At 35.9% G+C, this 20430-nt stretch overlaps 1 protein-coding gene across 9 annotated transcripts in view; it reads right to left on the minus strand.

The window, feature by feature from the left end:
* The window catches only part of EPHA7 (EPH receptor A7), a 164030-nt gene that overhangs the window by 95588 nt on the left and 48012 nt on the right, over window positions 1-20430 (minus strand). For 8 of the 9 annotated variants that reach the window (XM_068184078.1, XM_068184084.1, XM_068184081.1 and 5 more), the window contains 2 exons: window positions 13598-13753; window positions 12394-12729 (listed from right to left, as the gene is read on the minus strand). In XM_068184078.1, the coding sequence (XP_068040179.1) occupies window positions 12394-12729; window positions 13598-13753 (492 nt within the window). Of the gene's footprint in view, window positions 1-12393; window positions 12730-13597; window positions 13754-20430 lie in introns of those variants that run through there. The other variant, XR_010997134.1, reaches the window with a different exon arrangement.

The following is a 20430-nucleotide window of genomic DNA, read 5'->3' on the forward strand; positions in this document are numbered from 1 at the left end:
TGAAGTTCTTTCTGTGGGTCCAATGGAAAGCATAACCTTTTTTCAAAACAGAATTTATGAAACAAGCTATGATTGCTCCCAGGAGTGTTCTACATTCACAGAAATTTATACGACCATGTGACCAAGCCAGGCATGGTACCAGTTTTCCAACTTCACTGCAGTTGGCAGCTGCGGTATTTCCCCCAGAAAAGGAGTTGTGCTGATTTTATGAATAGATTTATCACTTTGAGATTAGCTCATTACAATATTTTGCAAGAAGTCAAATTTTATAGACCTGCTGATCTATAAATTTACCTCAGGATACTTGGTAAACTTAATCTGGCAAAGTAAATGGTGCTAGAGTTGAGAATGGAGCATGAACACATACTTGTCCATACTGAAACTTTGCTAGCATGCTTATCTAGTTGGGCATAATTCTGACAATCTCAACATGGGAACACTGTTCTAAGAAACAAAGAAGTTAATTTTGCAAGCATGAGCCCTGACATGCCAGGAACAGAGGATGAATCCTGATCTCTTTTGAGCAGACTTAGCTTTGGTAACAGGAAACATCCATTAGTTTCTTGAAGAGTCCCACTGCCTGTCTGCTGGTATCCGAGTGGTGTTTGAGCTATCAATTTTGGATCTACAGATTGCTAAATGGGATGGGACATGTCTGCCTGAGAGATCACCACCAACATCTCAGTATAGGTCTGAAAGGTAGTCTCTTTGGTGTACAGAATTTACCCTCCAAAGCACTGTGAATGTGACAATGTTCTGAGAGCCTGGGGTACCTGCTAGGGAAAACACTGAGAAACAACTCCCAAGAATTTGGTGAAGGAGTTCACTTTCTCTACTTACTACTCATTGAAGGTTATCTGACTGTAATTTTTCTGTGCTACTGCATGGCTGATCAAATTAATTTTTTTAATGGAAGGTTGTAACACTGATGGATGGCCATCACTGCATTATTGTAGGCAAAATAAGCTGAAAGGGACCTGCTGCTGTCCTAATGGGGACTCTTAACTAGCATTACAGTAAAAAAAAATAGAACAAGTATTTTATATTTTTAAAGCACTTTTAACATTGAAGCTATAAACTGTAATCAAGTGAAATATCCCTATTTTCAGGCTACACCTGTATATTAATATCGTCACTAAGCACCTTGGTTAATTCAGTCCTTGGTAAACAGCTTCAAAGAGTCTTAATAATATGAATTACTAATAAGAAAAACAAATTATTTTCTAGATTTTTAAAATCCCACAGACAATAAACTATTTTAAAAGTTGCTTGCTTCCTTAATATATTCTTGAAAATAAATAAAATCATGTAAAAATTTAATGCTAACATTGTGGAAGAAATTAACATTTGTGTATGTGGGGTGTGGGAGGAAGAGGACATTCAAGTCATCAACTTTTGCCAGCTAATTTAGGTGGCTAAATAGGGAAGGTAATCTAACGCTTCCTCTGTAATTAAGGACGAGTCGATGCACAATTCCTAAACTTGGCTCCTGTTCCAAATCACTCCCTAAAGAAACCTATCAATCTCCACTGACTAGAACAATGTAAATATCCACCAAATATTTAAATGCTAATGTTTAATGCCAACATCAAAGAGCAGAACATTTAGCCCTGAAATACTTCATGTGATTAACTCTACAAAATATAAAGTGCAATGACACTTTTCCCTCTTCATTACCAGTTAAGCTGCAATACAAAAAATTAGAACTAAGGGTGAAATTTTGATCTCAGCTACACAAGGGAATATTTGGAATAATTCCACAGGAGGTCCACAGAGACACATCATTACTGTATTGGCTCTGAAATATTATCATCCAATTCCTCATTTCACAGCCATGATTAGAGGCTGTATGAACTTAAATAGACTTTAGCGAAATAAATGGCATTTCTCCACATAAGCATCAGGGTTTGCTAGCTTTGAATCTGCTCTGCTGACTCAGCCACTACTGCCTGATAAGAGTTTGGGTATTATGGAAAAAAAAGAGCTCTCCATGATGCATTAGGAAATGGAATTTTCAAAAAAAAGAAACGTTTACATGACAGACAGACAGAAAAGGTCAAAAGGAGAGATGTCAAATAGATCCATCAGCAGACATGAGATGGCAGATACAGAAACTGAAGGGTCTGCTGCTGCAAATAGACACATATGAGAAAAAACACTGGATTCAATGGATAATTTTGTACCAGCAGTTGAAACGCTGTTAAGAATTTAGGAGGGGTCATACAAAGCAAAGCTAAGAATCAAAGTGACAAGACCTCATTCCTAATCTTAAACTTACTTAAGGGGAAGTGAGATCTTTCTGGAAAATTCTGAAAAATATGCTAACAGGATAGAAGAGAGTGATTATAAGAATGAGCTACACGTAGGCATGTGCGTGCATGTACACCTGTGTATCTGTCTCTCAGTCTCCTTTTCTTATATAGCAGAAACAAGATGGAAGTAAGATATGAAACATCCCATTCTGCACTTCTAAGATTTCTTGCATTAACATTGGAAAAATTCAAGCAGTTCTGTGAATATTTTTTCTTAAGATTTACTGTGTTTCTGCACATATGGATTCTATTGTGTCTGACACATGATTTACCTCATTCAGCAAGGAATGAGGTCTTTATTGGCCCACTGACTACAGGTAAGATCCTAAGATTTCTACCTCTCTGTCAAGCATAGTTAAAAATGGTCAAAAACCATTGACAGAGGATAAAGGAGCTGAAGGAAAATTTTCCAAAGAGATGTGCATTTAGCATGCTCACAGAGCCTTGGATGTTTAGAAAACTGAGCTAGAAATGACCTCTTCTTAATTAGCATTAATATTAAAATGGCCTGAGTCAAACAGCTTAAGACAGTGTGCTATGAAAATTTAAATGTACAAATGAAAAGCAACAAGTCAGGGAGTTTAAAATTACAGCTATCACTAAAGTCTTATTTATTTGGTAGGCTGGCAACACAAACTACCTTATGGAAACATAAAAAGCAGCTTGTTATAAGCTCGAATTTAGGATGTTTATATTGGTCACACAGTAGGAAGATTTCTGTGTCATTACCATGAGCATGATTTAGTTGTATTATGTTCACATGTAGACACCATTATGGAACACTTAGCTCAGACAAATGGCTCCATTCTTGATCTTTCTTATTCTACTGTAGTTAATGACCAAATATTGTTAAAAATTGGGACACTAATTATCTGATGTCAACATGTTATGGATAATTAAGAATTGCTCACTCTGAAGCCATGCTAATTGTTTTTCACATGTCTCCTTCTCTTGTCCTTGTGTCCTCAATAAGGCAAGTAGCTACAGGTTTATACGTACATCTCTGTCACGTTCTTTGTCACAGAACATACATCATCCTTTCTGGCTCATCCCCGATTAATTTTGCTGGCTTGCAGCAATTATCTCTCCCTTTGTGACTGACCTCTTGGTAAATGGAGTGCATGATCACTGGGCAATTTTTTCCTGCATATTTTACCACTTAATTGATCCTTGTTGGCTGACCACAATAGGATACACTAAATTTAAGTCATAAAATAGTTGAAGTTCAGAGGAAGTGGTAATCATGTTTTAGCAATTCTAGTTGACAGCTGTAAAAATCAGATCTTGATAATGTTCTCTCATTTACCCTATTACTTGGATCAGTTGGTTAAAACTGTTAATGATCCTCTTGGATCAATGTCGTTTGCTTGTAGCTATAATTTACTGCATTGGTGGGTTAGTACAGATGTTTTCATAGATAGCTCTGCATCATTCCACCAGATTGCTGTCTGCATCAAATTTGCTTCCATTCATCACTAACGAAGCAAAGAAAAAGATAATCAGCATCTCCTATCTTAACATTAACTATTGAACTTGGGATAACACTTTTATTGTTGTCAATTTGCAGCCTTCAACCATGGCTTCCTCAGTAAATTGCCCTGAGAGTTCTCTCTAGAAACAGAACCAATTAGATATTTTGACTGTTACTGGGAAAGACTAAAGAAATGCTTAACTGTAAAAAAAAATACATACACTAAAGAGTACTAGATAAAACTGTTCCGTTAGGAATATGCCCTATGGAGTGAGGGCTGGTTCTATCACATACAAAGCAGAAGAAACTTCATATGGTAGCGATGTGTCAAAGTTGGCAAAAATCATCCAGTCTATTAATTACTGAGACTATGCCAGCACCTGAAAAATCTGCTGATACCCATGGGTTGTCATAGTGGGTAAGTCAGCAATGGTACATTAAGGGAGATGCATCCCTTTCTTATTATCCCACAAGCATTAGAAAGATCATACCCAACTCTTAACAGAATTTGTCTATTTTCACCCTTGCCAGAGGTGAACCATTTATTCTTGGGCCATTAATACTTCCTAAACTGCCAGAAGACCATGAGCCAGAAGAGGAAGACTTCTCCACTGAGGGCTCATTTACCCAAATCTGTTTTTCCTTCTAAAAAAAGGAGGCTTATTGGCACAGGCAACAAATATAAAATAAGTAACTGAATAAAATATGATGTGCTCCAAAAGAGATGCAGCAAAATCTCTGACTATATTTCTAAAGAGAATACTTATTAAAAAAGGAAACTGGAAATACACTATCTTACATTGCTGGACAATTCTACATGGCGTCATTTAAGCTTAATGAACAAACTTCTTTAGCTCTCCCTATAAAAGCTACCTTCTCTCTTCTAAAGATTTCCACAGGAGTCATTACAGTAGGTTGGCTCCATGCCATGCTGTCATCAAATGCTTCACTACATAGAGACGTTACAGTCTAAGAATTTTTTAATTCACTACATTCAAGCTTAATTAGGAGCTCACATTTGGTAGCACTTATACACTTGCAATAGTGCCTTTCAACAGTGATGTTCATTTCTCATTGAAAAAGCTTCTGAGCACTTAAAAGGTTTTGTTTGTTCTAATGACAATGGCACTTTAGTTCTTCAAAAGTCTGAAACAAATAAACAGCACTGAGTTCAGAGTTCCTACTGATGATATCCTGCACTTATTTATATCCTGCATCCAGTTACCATACTACAGTTCACAAGAAGCAGTAAAAGGAAGATCGGGGGATGTTGTTCTGCTGTGAAAATCCATGGTCTGTGAAGCTGTATATTCTTCGCACATAAGTTAATTAGCTGCTCTAGAATGTGTATCACCAAGTATAAATATATCAAGTGATTTCTTGTCTTTGTAGTGCAGCTATCCTGGAAGTCTTTGACACTAGCTGGGTCTTCACAGAACTATGTATTAAAACTCCCAGAAAGTATAAAAAAGTGCAAAGAGTTTCTACATTGCTGAAAAAAACTTGTTGACATGAGAAAAAAAAATCTAACTATGGATGAAGGGAAAGAAGAAGGGATTTTTGAGGGTTTAAAAATTCACCCAGCAGGTGTCACAAGTAGAGCTCTTTAATCATAGAGACCTTTCAAAGATTGTTCATAGACAGTGTGATATTAATACTTGCTTTTTCAGATCAGGGTTAATTTTTCATCACTGTTTTTATGAACACAGTTGGTTTAACTCATAAATATTGAGGAGATAGCTGGTCCATGTTTTTAAAAGAAAAAAGGGGCTCCTAGTCCTTTGTGCCACACCAGTAAAGTAATCCCTCCATTCCATGGCTAAATTGTACTTTACGTTGCTCATTTTCTTCTTCAAGTACATAGTTTTTTATTGTGCAGCTGGTGAAATTATTCTTGAGTAGTATACATTAGACCATGGTGACATAACCTGCTTTTTCAATAGCTCAGTGCCCAGGAATGTCAATAGCCCTGCGGCTTTCATGCTTCTCTGAGCAGGTTGCCACCAAACATTCAACATACATAGCTTAACCAGACCATTTCTAATTTGGAGCTCTGTTTCTGTGAAGCTGAAGCTTTACTTCACCTTTGTGTAGTTACACTAGAGTGTAGCTTCCCATTCTTTTCACTTGTAGCTATTGTAAAATTCGTATAGTCTTTATTAAAAAAAAATGAGTTTCTTAGCAAAAATTATTACATCCCTTCCAAAATAGTTTTTATAATAGAGCTGGACAGGCAAGAGTTCTGATATCGATTAAAAAAAAAAAACTGACCACCACCAATTTTTAGTATACTATACAAAAAATCCAAATTACATTCAGTCACAAACTGATGTGCAAAACCCTGACATAGAGGTATCACTCAAAATGTGATATGAAGTTAAAGTTTCCTTTGAGGATGACAGAGCGCCCATTGCTTTTGTTCCTGTGTGTTCTGATAGAGCATAAGGTTCAAATCCTGCTCCTATTGAAGTCAATGACAAAGCTTCCATTGACTTCAGCGGTGCAGGATCAGACCCTAAGCAACACAGCTAGCATCTGCTTGCTTTTTATCTCTCTTATCTTTCATTGAAAAATATTGAAACAAATTAGAACTAAATAGTAGGGGGAAAAAAGGAATTAATATCAATTAGCTACTTTGGGGTACATTTTCTTATAAAACATTCTGCTTGTCATTGTAAAATTTTTGTGAATATACATGTTCTGTGTATATATATAAAATATCATTGAAACTCTCAAATATATGTGCCGTACCATATTATATCCCAGACAGATGTTTCCTTCTTTGTGAAACTCCTGAAGAAAAATCTAATTTTTAATAATCTAATAATAATGCCCCAACCTTGCAATTCTGTAATATCGCTATAACCTTGTGGATGTCACAATATTAAATATGACCTGATACAATCAGCGAATAAACAAACTGCTTTTCTTGATCTGATGCTATTTGCTATACAGAGACTGGAATTCTTATCAAGTTTTTATCCATCAGTTTAATTCAGGTATAAACTCAGTTATCACCTCCTGTAAAAAAATCTGTGATATTAGTTCAGGGTAATGTGATTGCAGATCAATAGGCACTCTTACCTCCACAGAAATAACCCAATCCATTCTTTTAATGTACTGAAAAGACATCTAAAAAAGTTCAAGAATAATAACTATCATATGCAACTAATTTCTATTCTAATTTTTCCCTTTTTAGTTGGTAACCATGAAGTGCAGAACACTTGGACTGCTACGCTCTCTGCCTACCGGTCCAGGAAAATTTTTAAAATATTAAAGTATATTTTAAAAATTATTAAGAATAAGCACAGACATCCATATAGCTCCCATTAAGAACATAAGCACAACGGTAAACCAAATGAAGTCATCATCACATATGTTTCTAAAAAACCTCAGTTTAATGAAAGCATTTAGTGATTATTACATTTTAAAAGTGACTTTTTGTAAAATAATTCCACCAGCTCAACAGGTGAAACACTTTTTGGTAAAAAGAAAACATTATTTTTTGTAATCTGAATTATTTTTACATGAGGCATTGCTTTAAAAAATATATTGATGATGTAGCCATATCAATGTGCAAAAACTGATCTACAGTTGGATGTTAGGAGATGAAGCCAAAAAGTAAAGTCATTAGCAGGAAATAGCCAAGGAAACCAATAGCTAAAGGAAGTCCACTGAAATGGGAAAACATTGAATTTAAGTTGAACTCTGAAGCTATTTGTAATAAGCTGTCATGTAGCACTAGAAGTGAACATTGGATGGAAGATGTAGATGGAGGGAGATTAAAACAACTTGGTGGCACTATGGGAAGAAACCAAAATGGCCTGGGGAAGGCGGGAAGTGAGAATAGGACTAGAACACTGAAGTAACAGTGACTGGGAAAGCTGCAGACATCAATCTTCTTGATTGCTGCCTCTGCTGGGGGACAGTTCATCGCTGAAGAAAAGTCAGGCTTAAGTGAGACTGACAGGAACAGGAAACAAATAGATGGTCAGTAGTGTAGAGGCTATGAAAGAAGAGACTTTAAAAAATGAGTAGGGATAATTGAGAGCTGGGGGAAAAGAGTAAAGAAATAACAAAACGAAAAATTATAAGCAGCAAGAATGAAAGGAGAATGTAACATGAGAGAATGTGAAGTGTCTCTCTCATTTAGAAAGACTTCAGAATTACCTAAGAAAGGCAGAACCCTTTGCAAAATGCAAACCCAAATGCAAAATGCATTTGCATTTATGCATTCAGCCATTTCTTTTGTCATGTAAATCAACGGTGCTGCTGCTAACAGTCATGATTTTATAGCATGTAATGTTTTTTTTCAGTTCAAGTTGCTGGGATAATGCCAATTTGACAAATTCGGCTTCCTTTTTTTTTTTAACTGTGAAATTTGGGATCTGCTTTTTTTGTAGGAAAAGGTCTTAAAATTGAACTCTAAGATGTAAAAATGGAATAGCATCAAATCAACATATACAAAGGAAATTGTTACTAAAAAAAATGCTTTTCAAGAGTAAGCCTTGATGATGGAACTGAATCTGAGTTTTTTAACCACTCGAAGTTGTCAGCATTAAGGGCATCTCAAGGCACAGCATGACCTAAGAGTGCTATAGGGCACCTTTCTCTTGCTGTGAAGAAGCAGCAAGCATTAGCAAGTGTTCCATGCACAAGAGCAATGAGTACATTTAGGGGCAGTTACTGGCATTACATTTTAACTTCTGTTTGTCTTAGTTATGGTAATAAGGAATTATGAGTGTCCCATTGGATGTGATTTTTTTCTTTTCAATGACTATAAAAACAATTTAAACTGGCTCAAGACACACACTTAAATTTTCTCAAACCCTAATAAATTTTGGTATTCATTCAAAATATCCTAAGTTTTTTCAAGGCCAGGGTAGGTTGGGTATATATAACCCTTTACTAGAGATAAGTCCATTGTTCATTCAGAAAAATTCTAGAAGAAAGGATGCAGAAAGATAGTTTCAAAAACACACTATCTTTGCAAAAATGTCAACAGAAAAATTATAAAATTGTTATTGAAGCATATTTTGTAAAATGAAAATGCATGAATGCCAAAATACAGCAAATATTAATCTGCAGTGAAATCTACCCAGTTTCCATTCACCTTCTGGGTGTTGTATGGAAAAAAATGTAAACTTTGGTAAGGAATTTGATGGATCCAAAGGAACTTTAAGTACAACTGAAAGGGGAATATCTTATCAGGGAAGTGGTCAATTTCATCTTTGGTAAAAGCCTATTCTTGCAAAGATAGTGCTTGTCAGGTGTTCACCAGGTACAGCTCTTTATTTGTTTATTGTAACATGAGCTTAGTCACATTCAAATCAGAATTCTACAAGGATGCAGGGGTTCTCATAGATCAGCTTGCAGTACTGGGATGACATCCTATATTCTTTATATGATGCTGGATAGGCAAGATATGAAGCAAGAGGGTTTAGTCCTGGGGGACTTTGTGTACTTAATCTTAAAAAAAAAAAAAAAAAAAAAAACAAAGAAAGAAAACAAAGCAAAACCAAAAGCCTCATGGTCCTTGGTTGAAGCACAAAAATATGCCACATGACAACTGATAGCCTAGTCACAAAGTCTTTTTTAAACAAGGAATGAACAGCAATGTGTCATACGTGTATATATATAAGAGATGTGAAATGATACCTACACACTTGCAGTCATTTTATTGTGTTATTTCTACAAATATAAATAGGTTTTTGTCCACCATCTGGTTCTTTTATGTGGCATGCTCTCTTTGTCTCATCAGAAGCTTGTTACATGTGGGCGAGGAAACACTGAATATATTCTATAACCCCATTCTTTTATCAATAATTTCCTGTTATCATTACACAATGATTTGAATTTTGTGACTATGGCCACAAAGGAGCAATTCAATTAAACCAAAACTACAAAGGGAAAATCTCATTGCAATCCTCTGTGCAACTGGTGAACCCAGTAATTATATATAGCCACCTATTGTGTTAGCATAATAACATGTGAAGAAGGTTTAGTTAGACACATTTACACACATAAAAAGCAATACGGGCATAGAAAAAGTCAGTTTTTCCAGAAACACAGAACAGTCACACAGGAACAAATGAGAGCTGCATGAATCCTAGTTTACTTGGCTATAAATAAATCCAACATTTTCTTTCTCTCCATAGTAAAATAAAAGAGAAACACAGAAGCATAACAGTTTCCTTTGAACAACCAGTCTCTTTCTGTTCAATTATAGTCATCAACCTGTTCCACCTAAAATATTTTCCTCCTTGAGAAACCAAAGAAACCAGTATTAGGATCCAAAACATGCTGTTGCAAAAATAATGTAGAAGAGGTCTTTCCTTCTGCTAAATGCATTTGTTCTGAACATCTATCTTTTCTTCAACACAAATTATGTAATTCTGTGAAAAAAAAAGCTGCATTTATGTGGCACTTCTAATCAGAAAATCTTGAAAAGCTTGGTAAGGAAACGTGAAGGTTACCTTCATTTTACAGACAAAACTGCAAGAAAAAGAGCTTAAAGCCATTTTTTTTTCTTTCAAAATCTGTCCCCCACATATATTTCTTTTAGATGCCAAATTGGAAGCTTTTAAATCTTTATGTTCAGAAATGCTAAACAGGCAAAGCTTCAGTCATACCCTTTCTCTAAACAGTGTCAAATTCTGGGAAATGCTGGTCTATGCATAATCCCACAGGAAACTAGAAAGTAGGGAAGGAACAGAGTCAGATCTCCTGCTTCATGGTCTTACAAAGCTTGTCTAGGAGGTTGAAGATCTTTGATTACTTTAAATTTTTAGTAAAGTGTAGGTGCTGCTTCTAATATATAAGCAAGCTATAGTTTCACTAACATCTCTGGGCTTGATGTGAGGATCATTTCATAAAATCACATAACTTGTGTTATGTATAAGATAGCACAGGATAATCATATTATATCTTCTGGCCTAATAAAAGCCCTGTAAATCCATGACTATGACAACACAAAATAATGAACTATAATGAGCTATCATGGAGAAAACACAACAAACTTCTGATTAAGGCTTTTTCATCTTCTTGAGATGTGATTCTAGTCACTAAATTGCCTTGTTTCTTCCTTTACCCTGTGTGCCAATGAACCATTAAAGCACATAAAGTAAAGCCAGTTTGATTCAGCTAAATAGGAAAAAGTCCAAATCCTCTCCTTCAAGTTATAGTTCTGTACAGTCATCTACAAAGAGCAGAACACTGTCCACCTGTGCATGTTTGGAGAATTATTTTGAAGATGAAAAATCAAGGTGCCAAAATAATATCATCTGTGGTACAAAAATAGTCTCAGGGTAAGTTTTCTGTGCTGAAAATCTCATCATAAACTTCAAGAACTGAATGAACCGAGAGACCCAATCCTTTCAGCCACAGAGATGGCTCCAAAATAATATAAAATGTGCACTTGGAATCCATAAAAGCACTATAAGGAGATTATATATTCCAGCCTAACTTTTACAACCATATCAACTGTCCTAAATTTGGGGAGAAGGAAGGTTTTGAACTAAATTTCTTGTCCCTAATTTTTTTTTTTTTGAGATTACGATCTTTAAAGTACAAAATAACTACAGTTTTTCCTGTTTGTTTGTTTACCCTGTTTGGTGTGTTTGTTCTTAGCTCAAAACATTACTTTAGGGGATCATTCTAACCTCACTAAAAAAATAAAAAACCCCACCATGATCCACAGAAATTTGCTCCAAAATATAAGTATGAATTATCCTTTAAAATATTACTCAGCTGTTCTTACAAGAAGCATCACATCAGTTATTCACTTTATATTTTCTTTTACAATATTTCTTTGAAAGCCAAATCTTGCAAATAATACTGGTTTAAGATTGTTCAAATTACAAAAGGTTAGCTTTACTATCCTCTCTTTAAGACCATAGCACACTATTGTCTGTAATTTTATCAACAAGCAACTGGCCAGTACAGAAACCTAAATTCGAGAGTTCTTTTTTTTTTTTTTTTTCATTCAGCAGAAAACGAAAGCCCTTTTTTTCCCTGGGGTGATATGCTATTTTGATTTTATTTCCCCTGACATTTCACCTGTCAGATTATGACAAATAGAAGAAACAAAGAATAATCATCGCATTCTCATTGCTTCTCATAATCAAATATCTGGAAATATAAGATAAATCAGAAATATTGTCCTGAGGGAAAACATTAACACTGAAAACACCATCAGAAATCTAAATCATCTTCCAGTGACCTAGGACTCCCATACATGTTTAAAAAACTCAAAAAGGAAGTCTGTATAAAACTGTCACATCTATTATCTTCAAATACTAGGGAATTAACTACAATGAAGTAAGAACAAAACAAAAAAAAAGTTCCTAAGTTAAGAAATTCTATTTAATAACAAAGCTATGCATCTTCTTTAACTCTTTTGTGAATGCTTTGTGAAAGCAATCCTGAGGCCAAGAAACAGAACAGGTTATCCTGAAATAGTATAAGCTCAAATTAAATAGCTGACAAGGTAAAAAGATTAATGACCCAGAACACACTAAACATGCTCCTGATTTACTGCATCTCTAGTTTGCATGTTCCAAATTTCTCTCAGTCTCACAGTGTTGAGATTCATAAGTGATGAAAACTTACCTGCTTGGCCAGTGGTAATACTGACAGCTGCAAAAAGCCTCTGGGAACGACTTAAGTCAGAAACCCCATTCACAGCTTCAACTTCAAACGTGTAGTTAGCGTGAGCTAGCAGGTCCATGACAGTGACATAGTTATCTACTAATCCAGTTTGCTGGGGCATATATCCAATGTTACTCCCACAGGGAACACACTCGCCCTGCTCCCAGCTGCACCTCTTGCACAAAATGCGGTAGGTCACATCACTTCTTCCCCCATTGTCAGCAGGAGGACTCCACTCCAAACTCACGGTAGTCTGGTTGATATTGAAAATTAGGTTCTGTGGTGCAGATGGAGGTCCTACATAATACACAAAGAAGTCCAGGATAATTACACAAAGCCACAGTGGGACACAAAGGTAGCATTTTAATTACTGTGATAGAAAACATTTGAAGCATTTTTCTTCACATAAACATTTCATTATTTTTAGTACAGGCTGCATAAAAGCTTTCTTGAACTCATATGGAAGGAGCTTTACTTATTTTCCATTAAGACATCAGAATAACAATTGTCTGTATATTTACTGCAACTGATTTTAGCTGTTTCTCTTCTGTGTAATTAAAATGAATGATTAATATACCTCAAAAGTTCTCTTTTACAGGTTTTCCACATATGGGATTTGTTCATCTCTTCTAAACATGTTGCACATGATGCATGCAGTCGTCTGTTATCAGCTCTGATATGATTTACAGAGACATTTAGTGATGTTTGGGATTTAGGAGACTTCCACTATTTTAACCACCAATCTGTGTACGCCAATCTATTTGCAGTTAGAAGGTTAAGTCAGATCCAATTACAGTTCAATCAAAGTGCAGTTCCACAGAGGCTACTTTTCATTTTTCACATTACTAATTTTGCTATTATATGACATAACGTACATTGTCTGCGACAATTTAGGTAGAACTGGGCCTGTATTATATCTATTACAGTGAGTTATGCACTTATGCAACATGCAATGTCTTCCAAAGCTGTACTAAGCAAACTTGAAAATTATATTTATGCTGATTCTGTATTCACTGTCAACCCTTTTTTCTGCCTTTCAGTTTCTTTTACCATTGCAAATGTACTTTTTAAACACAGGAAAAGCCAGACAAAACTACTCACTGCAAGTGGCTGCACCTGGTTGGTTAAACAACGTCCTTTACTATTAAATTCATGACTCACTCACTTGTGCATGCGACATATGGTGGATCAGAAGGTGCTCTATAATAGCTATCTTCACAGTCGCATCTGGAAGATCCTTCCTTGTCAGAGAAGCTGTGAGTAGGGCAGCGGGAGCACTGCAGATCTTGTGAGGAGGATTTGTAGAACCCACGGCCACAAGCTGAAGTAGAGCAAAACAAATTAAGATTTAGATTTGCAAGGACTTCTATCCTGTCTTTTTTTTGTTTCTGTCACATGAGGTGCACATTTCTTTAAACATCTAAACTGCCCACTCTGTTATGTTGGCTCAAGCAAGATATGCTCACAATTTCTTTTTATTCAGATGACGTTGTTAATGATTTTGTGGCATTTTTATGAGTTCAAGTATATACTATATATAGCTCAACAGCTGGCAGTACAGTATTTTAAAACAGAAGGCCACATAAATACAAAAGGCATCTGTTTTTCACCAAAGAAGAGTACAATAATGGTGTGAAATATCTGGATGACTGCAATAGGCCTAAACAGAATGAAAACACTCTAGAGACCTCCTGTAAGGCCACTGAAGTGTTTATGGTATCTGAACTGGTTGTTTTGCAGCAAAATTTATTCTTCCCTGATCTCAGAAACCCAAAGAATTTGTAACCCACCAGCAAACCCTGATCCTGAGGAAAGAATGAGGCATGAACATTTGTTTAAAAGATGACTCTGGTAAGAACATTAAGAAAGAGGAGGAGAGCAGACAGCATAAACTGCTCAATCGGTTTTCCCAGTTTCACAAAAAGAGACAAGTAGGTTGAAATTAACTTATTAAAACATTCAAGGAAAAGACAAAAGATAGACAATAGGTAATATGCATACAAGAGAACTTCTTACTTTGGTTTGCTCACTGTGAGCCCATGAAATTAAAAAATGTGTTATGTTACAACGCTGATGTTTAGAAAAACTTCTTGCTGCTACTGCCACAGTTCACAAGGCAGAAACACACATGAAACAGGTCAGCCACCGCAACAGGTCAGAGCACTGCAACCTAGACAGACAACTTAAGAATGTATAAACTATGAAAACTGTAGGGAATGAGGAAGAGGGAAGTGGGTATCAGACAACACTAAAACTGAAAACAGATTAAGATTCAATTTCAGCATTGAGGTTACAGACAAACCTACAAACACCGTCAACACGCAAAACAAAACACAAAAGTACTCCAGAATCTTCTAATAAAGCAAAAATATTTTCAATTAGATTATTTAACTCTTTTTTTTTCTTCCAACCCTAACAGACAGTCTAACCCTCTAAAGCCATCACCTGTATGCAAAGGAAAGGGACAGCGCATGAAACTTTGTACTGGGTATCAAAATATTAAAGCTAGTTAAATAGTCATTCTGTATTCAGAGAGAGAGAATTTACTTTGGTTACATTCATATTTGCTTGGATATTTTCTCAGAACAGAAATGCAAAGTATCAAAAGACACTGATATTTGGAACAGTTATTTCAGTTGTCTGGTACGGCACTGATGGAAAGAGCATGAAAACAATGAACTTTATCTAAAGTTCACTAAGTCAGTGAGGAGTACCTTTGACTTTAATAGCCTTTGGACTAGACCCATAGTGTTGCTAAAGCAACATGAGTCATATTAGTCTGATTAATTTTATGCAACAGAGAAAAAAAAAAATAAATGCAGCAATACTTAAGACAACAATAGATGAAGGCTGATGAATTACGTAAATCAATAGTGGATCACACCAGTAGGAAATTCGGGCTATTACTCTATCAATATACTAAGTTTTTAAAGAAAAATATGCTTAAAATAGCCATAACATTTAGAGTTTGCTGTGCTAAAAAAAACCCCAGTTGATGGAAGCTAAATTATTTGGCAGAGCCAATTAGCATGCAAAGCTTGTAGGCTTTGATTTTGACAAAGGGGCACAAGTTTGCATTAGAAGAAAATCTAGTCCTACTTGTAAAATCTGCTATAGCTTGATTGTGCCACAGGAGCTGTTATATGTGCTATTTAGAAAAGACAACAAAAAGAATTTTGGAGAAGCACTTTAGATAAACATGACCTGTGAATTTATAGTTGTGGAAAATTCAACTCAATTCAACTTTTATACCTTCATCCAAGGTTGTTTCAGAATTTTCTAACCAAAGCGCACAAAAGCTGAATGAATTTGTATACATGTACCTTAAGATGTACATTTAAACTTCTGTCTACTTTTTTAGTACTTGCAATAGAAATGTAGCTAAAATGACTAAATAATAGTCTCCTGCCTTTCTTAAATTGGCGTGTTCCTCTTATACCAAACAAAACACTGGACAAATGCACCGGAACTTCCAACATGTAGTCCTCTGCAAAGCAAAGAGTAACTTAAAAGGCAAAGATCCCCACTGTGTTTCCAGTCTGTCCTTCTCAGCAGGAAACATTACACGGCAAAGATGCAGAGAGTAAAATAAAGATTTCAGACAGAAATAACAAAATTTAAACAGAAAACTCCTTTTCAGTTTTTTTTTTTTTTGCTTATGACTTGATCAAGACATTTATATGCTTAGTCACTCACTATTTAAAGTAAGTGTGCATTTTTTATTAGAGTTCAAAGGATCTGAGTGTCTGTGACTACTTTACATGACTGAAAGCCAATTATTCTCCTGCACAGCATAACACAGGCAGCAGGTTCAGGCATTCATATCATGCTACCATTCCATTAGCTTTTTGTCCACTAAGAGGCTTCTCACCACATTTAATAGCCACCACTTTTACTTATAAATCCTAGAGACGTAATTCCAGAACTGAATTTTTTAACAGTATGAAAACAGTACTTTTAAATAAGATTTTTTAAAACTTTGTAGTTCTTCAGAAAGGAGGGTATGCAGATCTGTGCACTATAATTAAAGGTACTCATTGGAGGAATACAATTAAATTATTCTCCCATCTTTCTTCATAAAATTAAATTCCTCAAAAAATTGTTCTTTTTAAGACTAGCAGTAGAATATTTCTGTTGCTTCAAAACTGGGGACCTATGGGTCCTTATCTGTTCTTAATATATACCATTGTCTTTGCAAAGAAAATTACAACTGAAAACTCTACCAACATGGTGTTGCACAGACCACTTACGAAGGTGTGAGAACTTGCCAGTCAGTTACACAGATAACAGATGGGAAAGAATCATTCAAAAACACTGTTTTGATTCTTTTTTCCATTCCCTTTTGTCTTCCCTTGCCAAATTGCCATGGTGGATTTTTTTTTATTTTATGAGTAATTTACATAGATTGTTTTTTTCTACACTATTTTAATTCTACATATTTTGATTCAATTTAGTGCTTCATGTAATATTTTTAAGATTACAGGGACAGGTGGCAAAAATCCCCACTGCTGCTACCTCCATAAGGAACATTAAAAAATGTTAATTGCAAAAAAACCAAAAACAAACACAGTAGCCAAACAACACTCAGAGCTCCGTACATGCAAATCTAAAGGTGATAAATTACAGCTGCTGTCTCACAAAAGTATCTCATGGCAAAGCTTCAGGCAACTCAAATGACATTTGATCACATCCATTTTAATATTTAATTTCTTTAGTACAGAAAAGCACTCATTAGCTGCACTTCTTCCCTATAAAGGGAGCCTAAAACATAAGTCAAGGCACAGAACTCAAGCAATGACAGAATATATGCAGGGGGATATAACTGGTGAGATGGCACTCTGATGTTGTAGTTCTAATCCTCATCATTGCTGATCTGATTAAAATGTGAACTCATTTGATGTTCCTCAAGCAATTTAAGATCCAGCATAGTTTTGCAACTGAAGGGCTTCTGGGGTATAACAAAAGGCAGCACAGGGGTGGGGAGAAAGGCAGCACAAAATGCAACTCTCTTCATTCACTCTGTTGTGTCATTTACGGCTGCTAATTTAATAGAACAGCTCTTCCTAGATGAAGCTCCCAATTTGTTCTAACAGCTGCTCCAAAGTCTTACATTACTGACAGCACAAAGACAGAATAGCACCTACCTGCCTGACCCTAACCAGCTTAAAACAACACAATCAGGTTTTAATTCTTTCCCCATATACTACACAATCAACAATAAATAGAGAAGGAAGTCTTGCTTCAGCCAAGGCACAATTCTTTGCTTAGTATCTTAGCCTCAGAACATTTTAATGACTGTCCATCATTGACCCTCCCAGAGCTGACCAGCTCCACGGACTTGTTCACTTATCTGCAATAGCCATGGCTGCTCCTCAGAGAAAATCTTCTCAACTCCTCCATGAAACTGAGATTTTTCTTGTTGGGAAGCTGGCAGAGTTTCAGTGTGAACTACAAAGACAATGTGAAGAAAATCTCTCGGACAAGAGAGCTTTCCTGGAGTTGGGGTTTGAGACTGAGGAAGCCCTGGATAAAGCAGTACACTATTCTGGTTGTATACAATGAAAGACCCTCCAGAAAATCATACCAGCAGTCTTTCTGGGCTTGGATTAAGTTGCTTTCTTCTGGTACATCCAGTAGCACTAAACCGTAACAAGGATGTATGGTGACAGTAGGGGCTGACACAGCTGGGCACGGCTGCAGCATCAGGGCGCAGTGCCCAGTTGGAAACGTGTTTAGAATATGCTGAAGTCAGGGCATTCACAAATATTTTTAGCCAGTATGTTTGGTATCCCTTAAGAGGCTACACAAATACCGTAAAGTATGGAATTTTGCAAAGCGAAAAGTAAATACTGAGGAATTAACACACACTAACAAGAACTATGATGCCACACCTGTGGCATAAGATGCTTACAGCACCTAATGGAGAAAAATAGCAGCTTCTCTACTGTGAGCTCATCACATGCTTTAGTGTCCTGCTAGAGATGAAATATGTATGTTTCTTTTCATATTTATTAAAAAAAAAGTCCAAGGACCTCTGGAGAAGGGAATGAAAGCAGATGTAGAAGGCAACAATCAGCAGTCTGGCGTTCCACTTGTGGGACAGGAGAAAGGAAAACAAGGATGTGTTAAGTACTATTCATTTTTATGTAGCCTTTTCACTATAAAACACTATGATATTCATTTTGTGTCTAGGATAGCTAGGGAACTTAAATTGGAAGCAATGATGAAATACGGTGAGGGCTATGAATGACATACATAACAATTGATATTTATATAAGCAAAGGAGAAAGAATAAACAGTTATAGAGCACTGACACATTAATCAAGAAAATTATTTGCTACTACAATAAACAATTTAAAAAAAATCTCCATTTTTCAAAAAGCAAAGCTTCCAGGTGGCATATCAGCTTAAGACTTAAAGGCCCCACAATTGTTTCAGCATCTCAGACACTTGACTGAACATGGCTTTTGATAATAACTTTTGAGTTTATATGAAAATAATTAAAGAGGTGAATGCACTAATTACTGCTTGATCCCATTATAAACAAGTAAACTGGTGTAAGAGGATAAGAATAAAGATGACATACTGTGCTAGCAGAGCAAGACAGCTCATCTATTTACTCTGGGTTTCACACCATTTCCTGAGTTTGCCATCACTAGTAAGCCTTGATGGTGTTACAGTTTTATGCACGTTAAGATGAAACTAAATTTGTTTTTCCAGAGCCAATGTCAAGGGATGACAAAGAAGTAATCACAGATTTTCAACATCAGTATTACCTACGAACTTGGGGTACCAGGCTGGAGAACCATGGCAAATTGACTGCCCATCCTGGAAGTGCTCAGGTTTTCCCCTGGGTCCCTTTCTCTCTTCACTTGAATAAGTTGACTCTAAGTTGTCCTATGCATTGTATTTTTTCTTACAAGCAGTGAGTAGAATTTGTTTAATATCTGTGTGGGCATAACTCACCATTCTTTTGATTTGTTTTCCATTATCTTAATCAACTCCTTACCTTTCTACCTTCTCCAAGCCTGAGAAAATTAAAGAGAATTCAGCTAACCCTCTTTTCACAGAAGTGATGTATACACAAAGAGTGCATGCAGATGTTTCCTGGATGAAGTTATGCAGCTGCAAAGACTTTATTAATTATAAAATGCAAAATGGATTGTTCTGTAATTGAAACTCTCTGGGGTTCAGATACATTTGAAAATTAATATACATATATGTATGGCCAGGACATAGAGGGATGCTGTTAGATTACTTATTACAGATGGATATATTAGCTAATGCAGAAAAAAAAAAAAAAAAAAAAAAAGTGCTGGTCTTTCTCCACTGGAGCTTTCAAATATTTGCTTCATATTAATGTCTATGGTTCCATAACTCAGGACTAAAAGCACAGCTTGCAGAAACAGTACTCCCACTGCTAGTGTTGCTGACCTCATCTACGGTGGACAGGTCTAGAATCTTTATTTTAATCCTATTGACAGTGCCTCAGTGGGAGTAATTATAACAGTAAGCCACAAATCCAGACCTCCTGTCACTGATATATTAGGGTTTTTCACAACCAAAATGAGCAGCAGACGAGGATAAAAGCAACATGGGGTAGTGATTATAGCAAGATTTGTCAACCCCCTTCTGTATTAACCTGCTACAAACACATGACAATTTGGCATGGGAGACATTAGAAATGCAAAAGGTTTAACCTTTCACAGTGTCAAAAAAATTTTTTTTTTAAACATTTGGGGGGCATTGTTCTCTGGTGGGATACTTGGCTGGTAGATCACACTGGCCAAAGGCACTTTGTAGCTGAAGTCTCTGAAAAGTTTAGATAAACTGAAAGCAGACCATTACAAAACAATTCCCAACTGCAGATTTCAATGTGAAATATTAGACACAAGAAATCTAGTAACAAAAAGAGACTTCATAACCTCTGATCCCCTTTTCCAATAATTTGTATATGTTCCAGTCATGGCTATGTTTGAAACTGTAAATTACTTTTAT

Source organism: Anomalospiza imberbis, chromosome 3, assembly GCF_031753505.1.
Source record: "Anomalospiza imberbis isolate Cuckoo-Finch-1a 21T00152 chromosome 3, ASM3175350v1, whole genome shotgun sequence".
NCBI lineage: Eukaryota > Metazoa > Chordata > Aves > Passeriformes > Viduidae > Anomalospiza > Anomalospiza imberbis.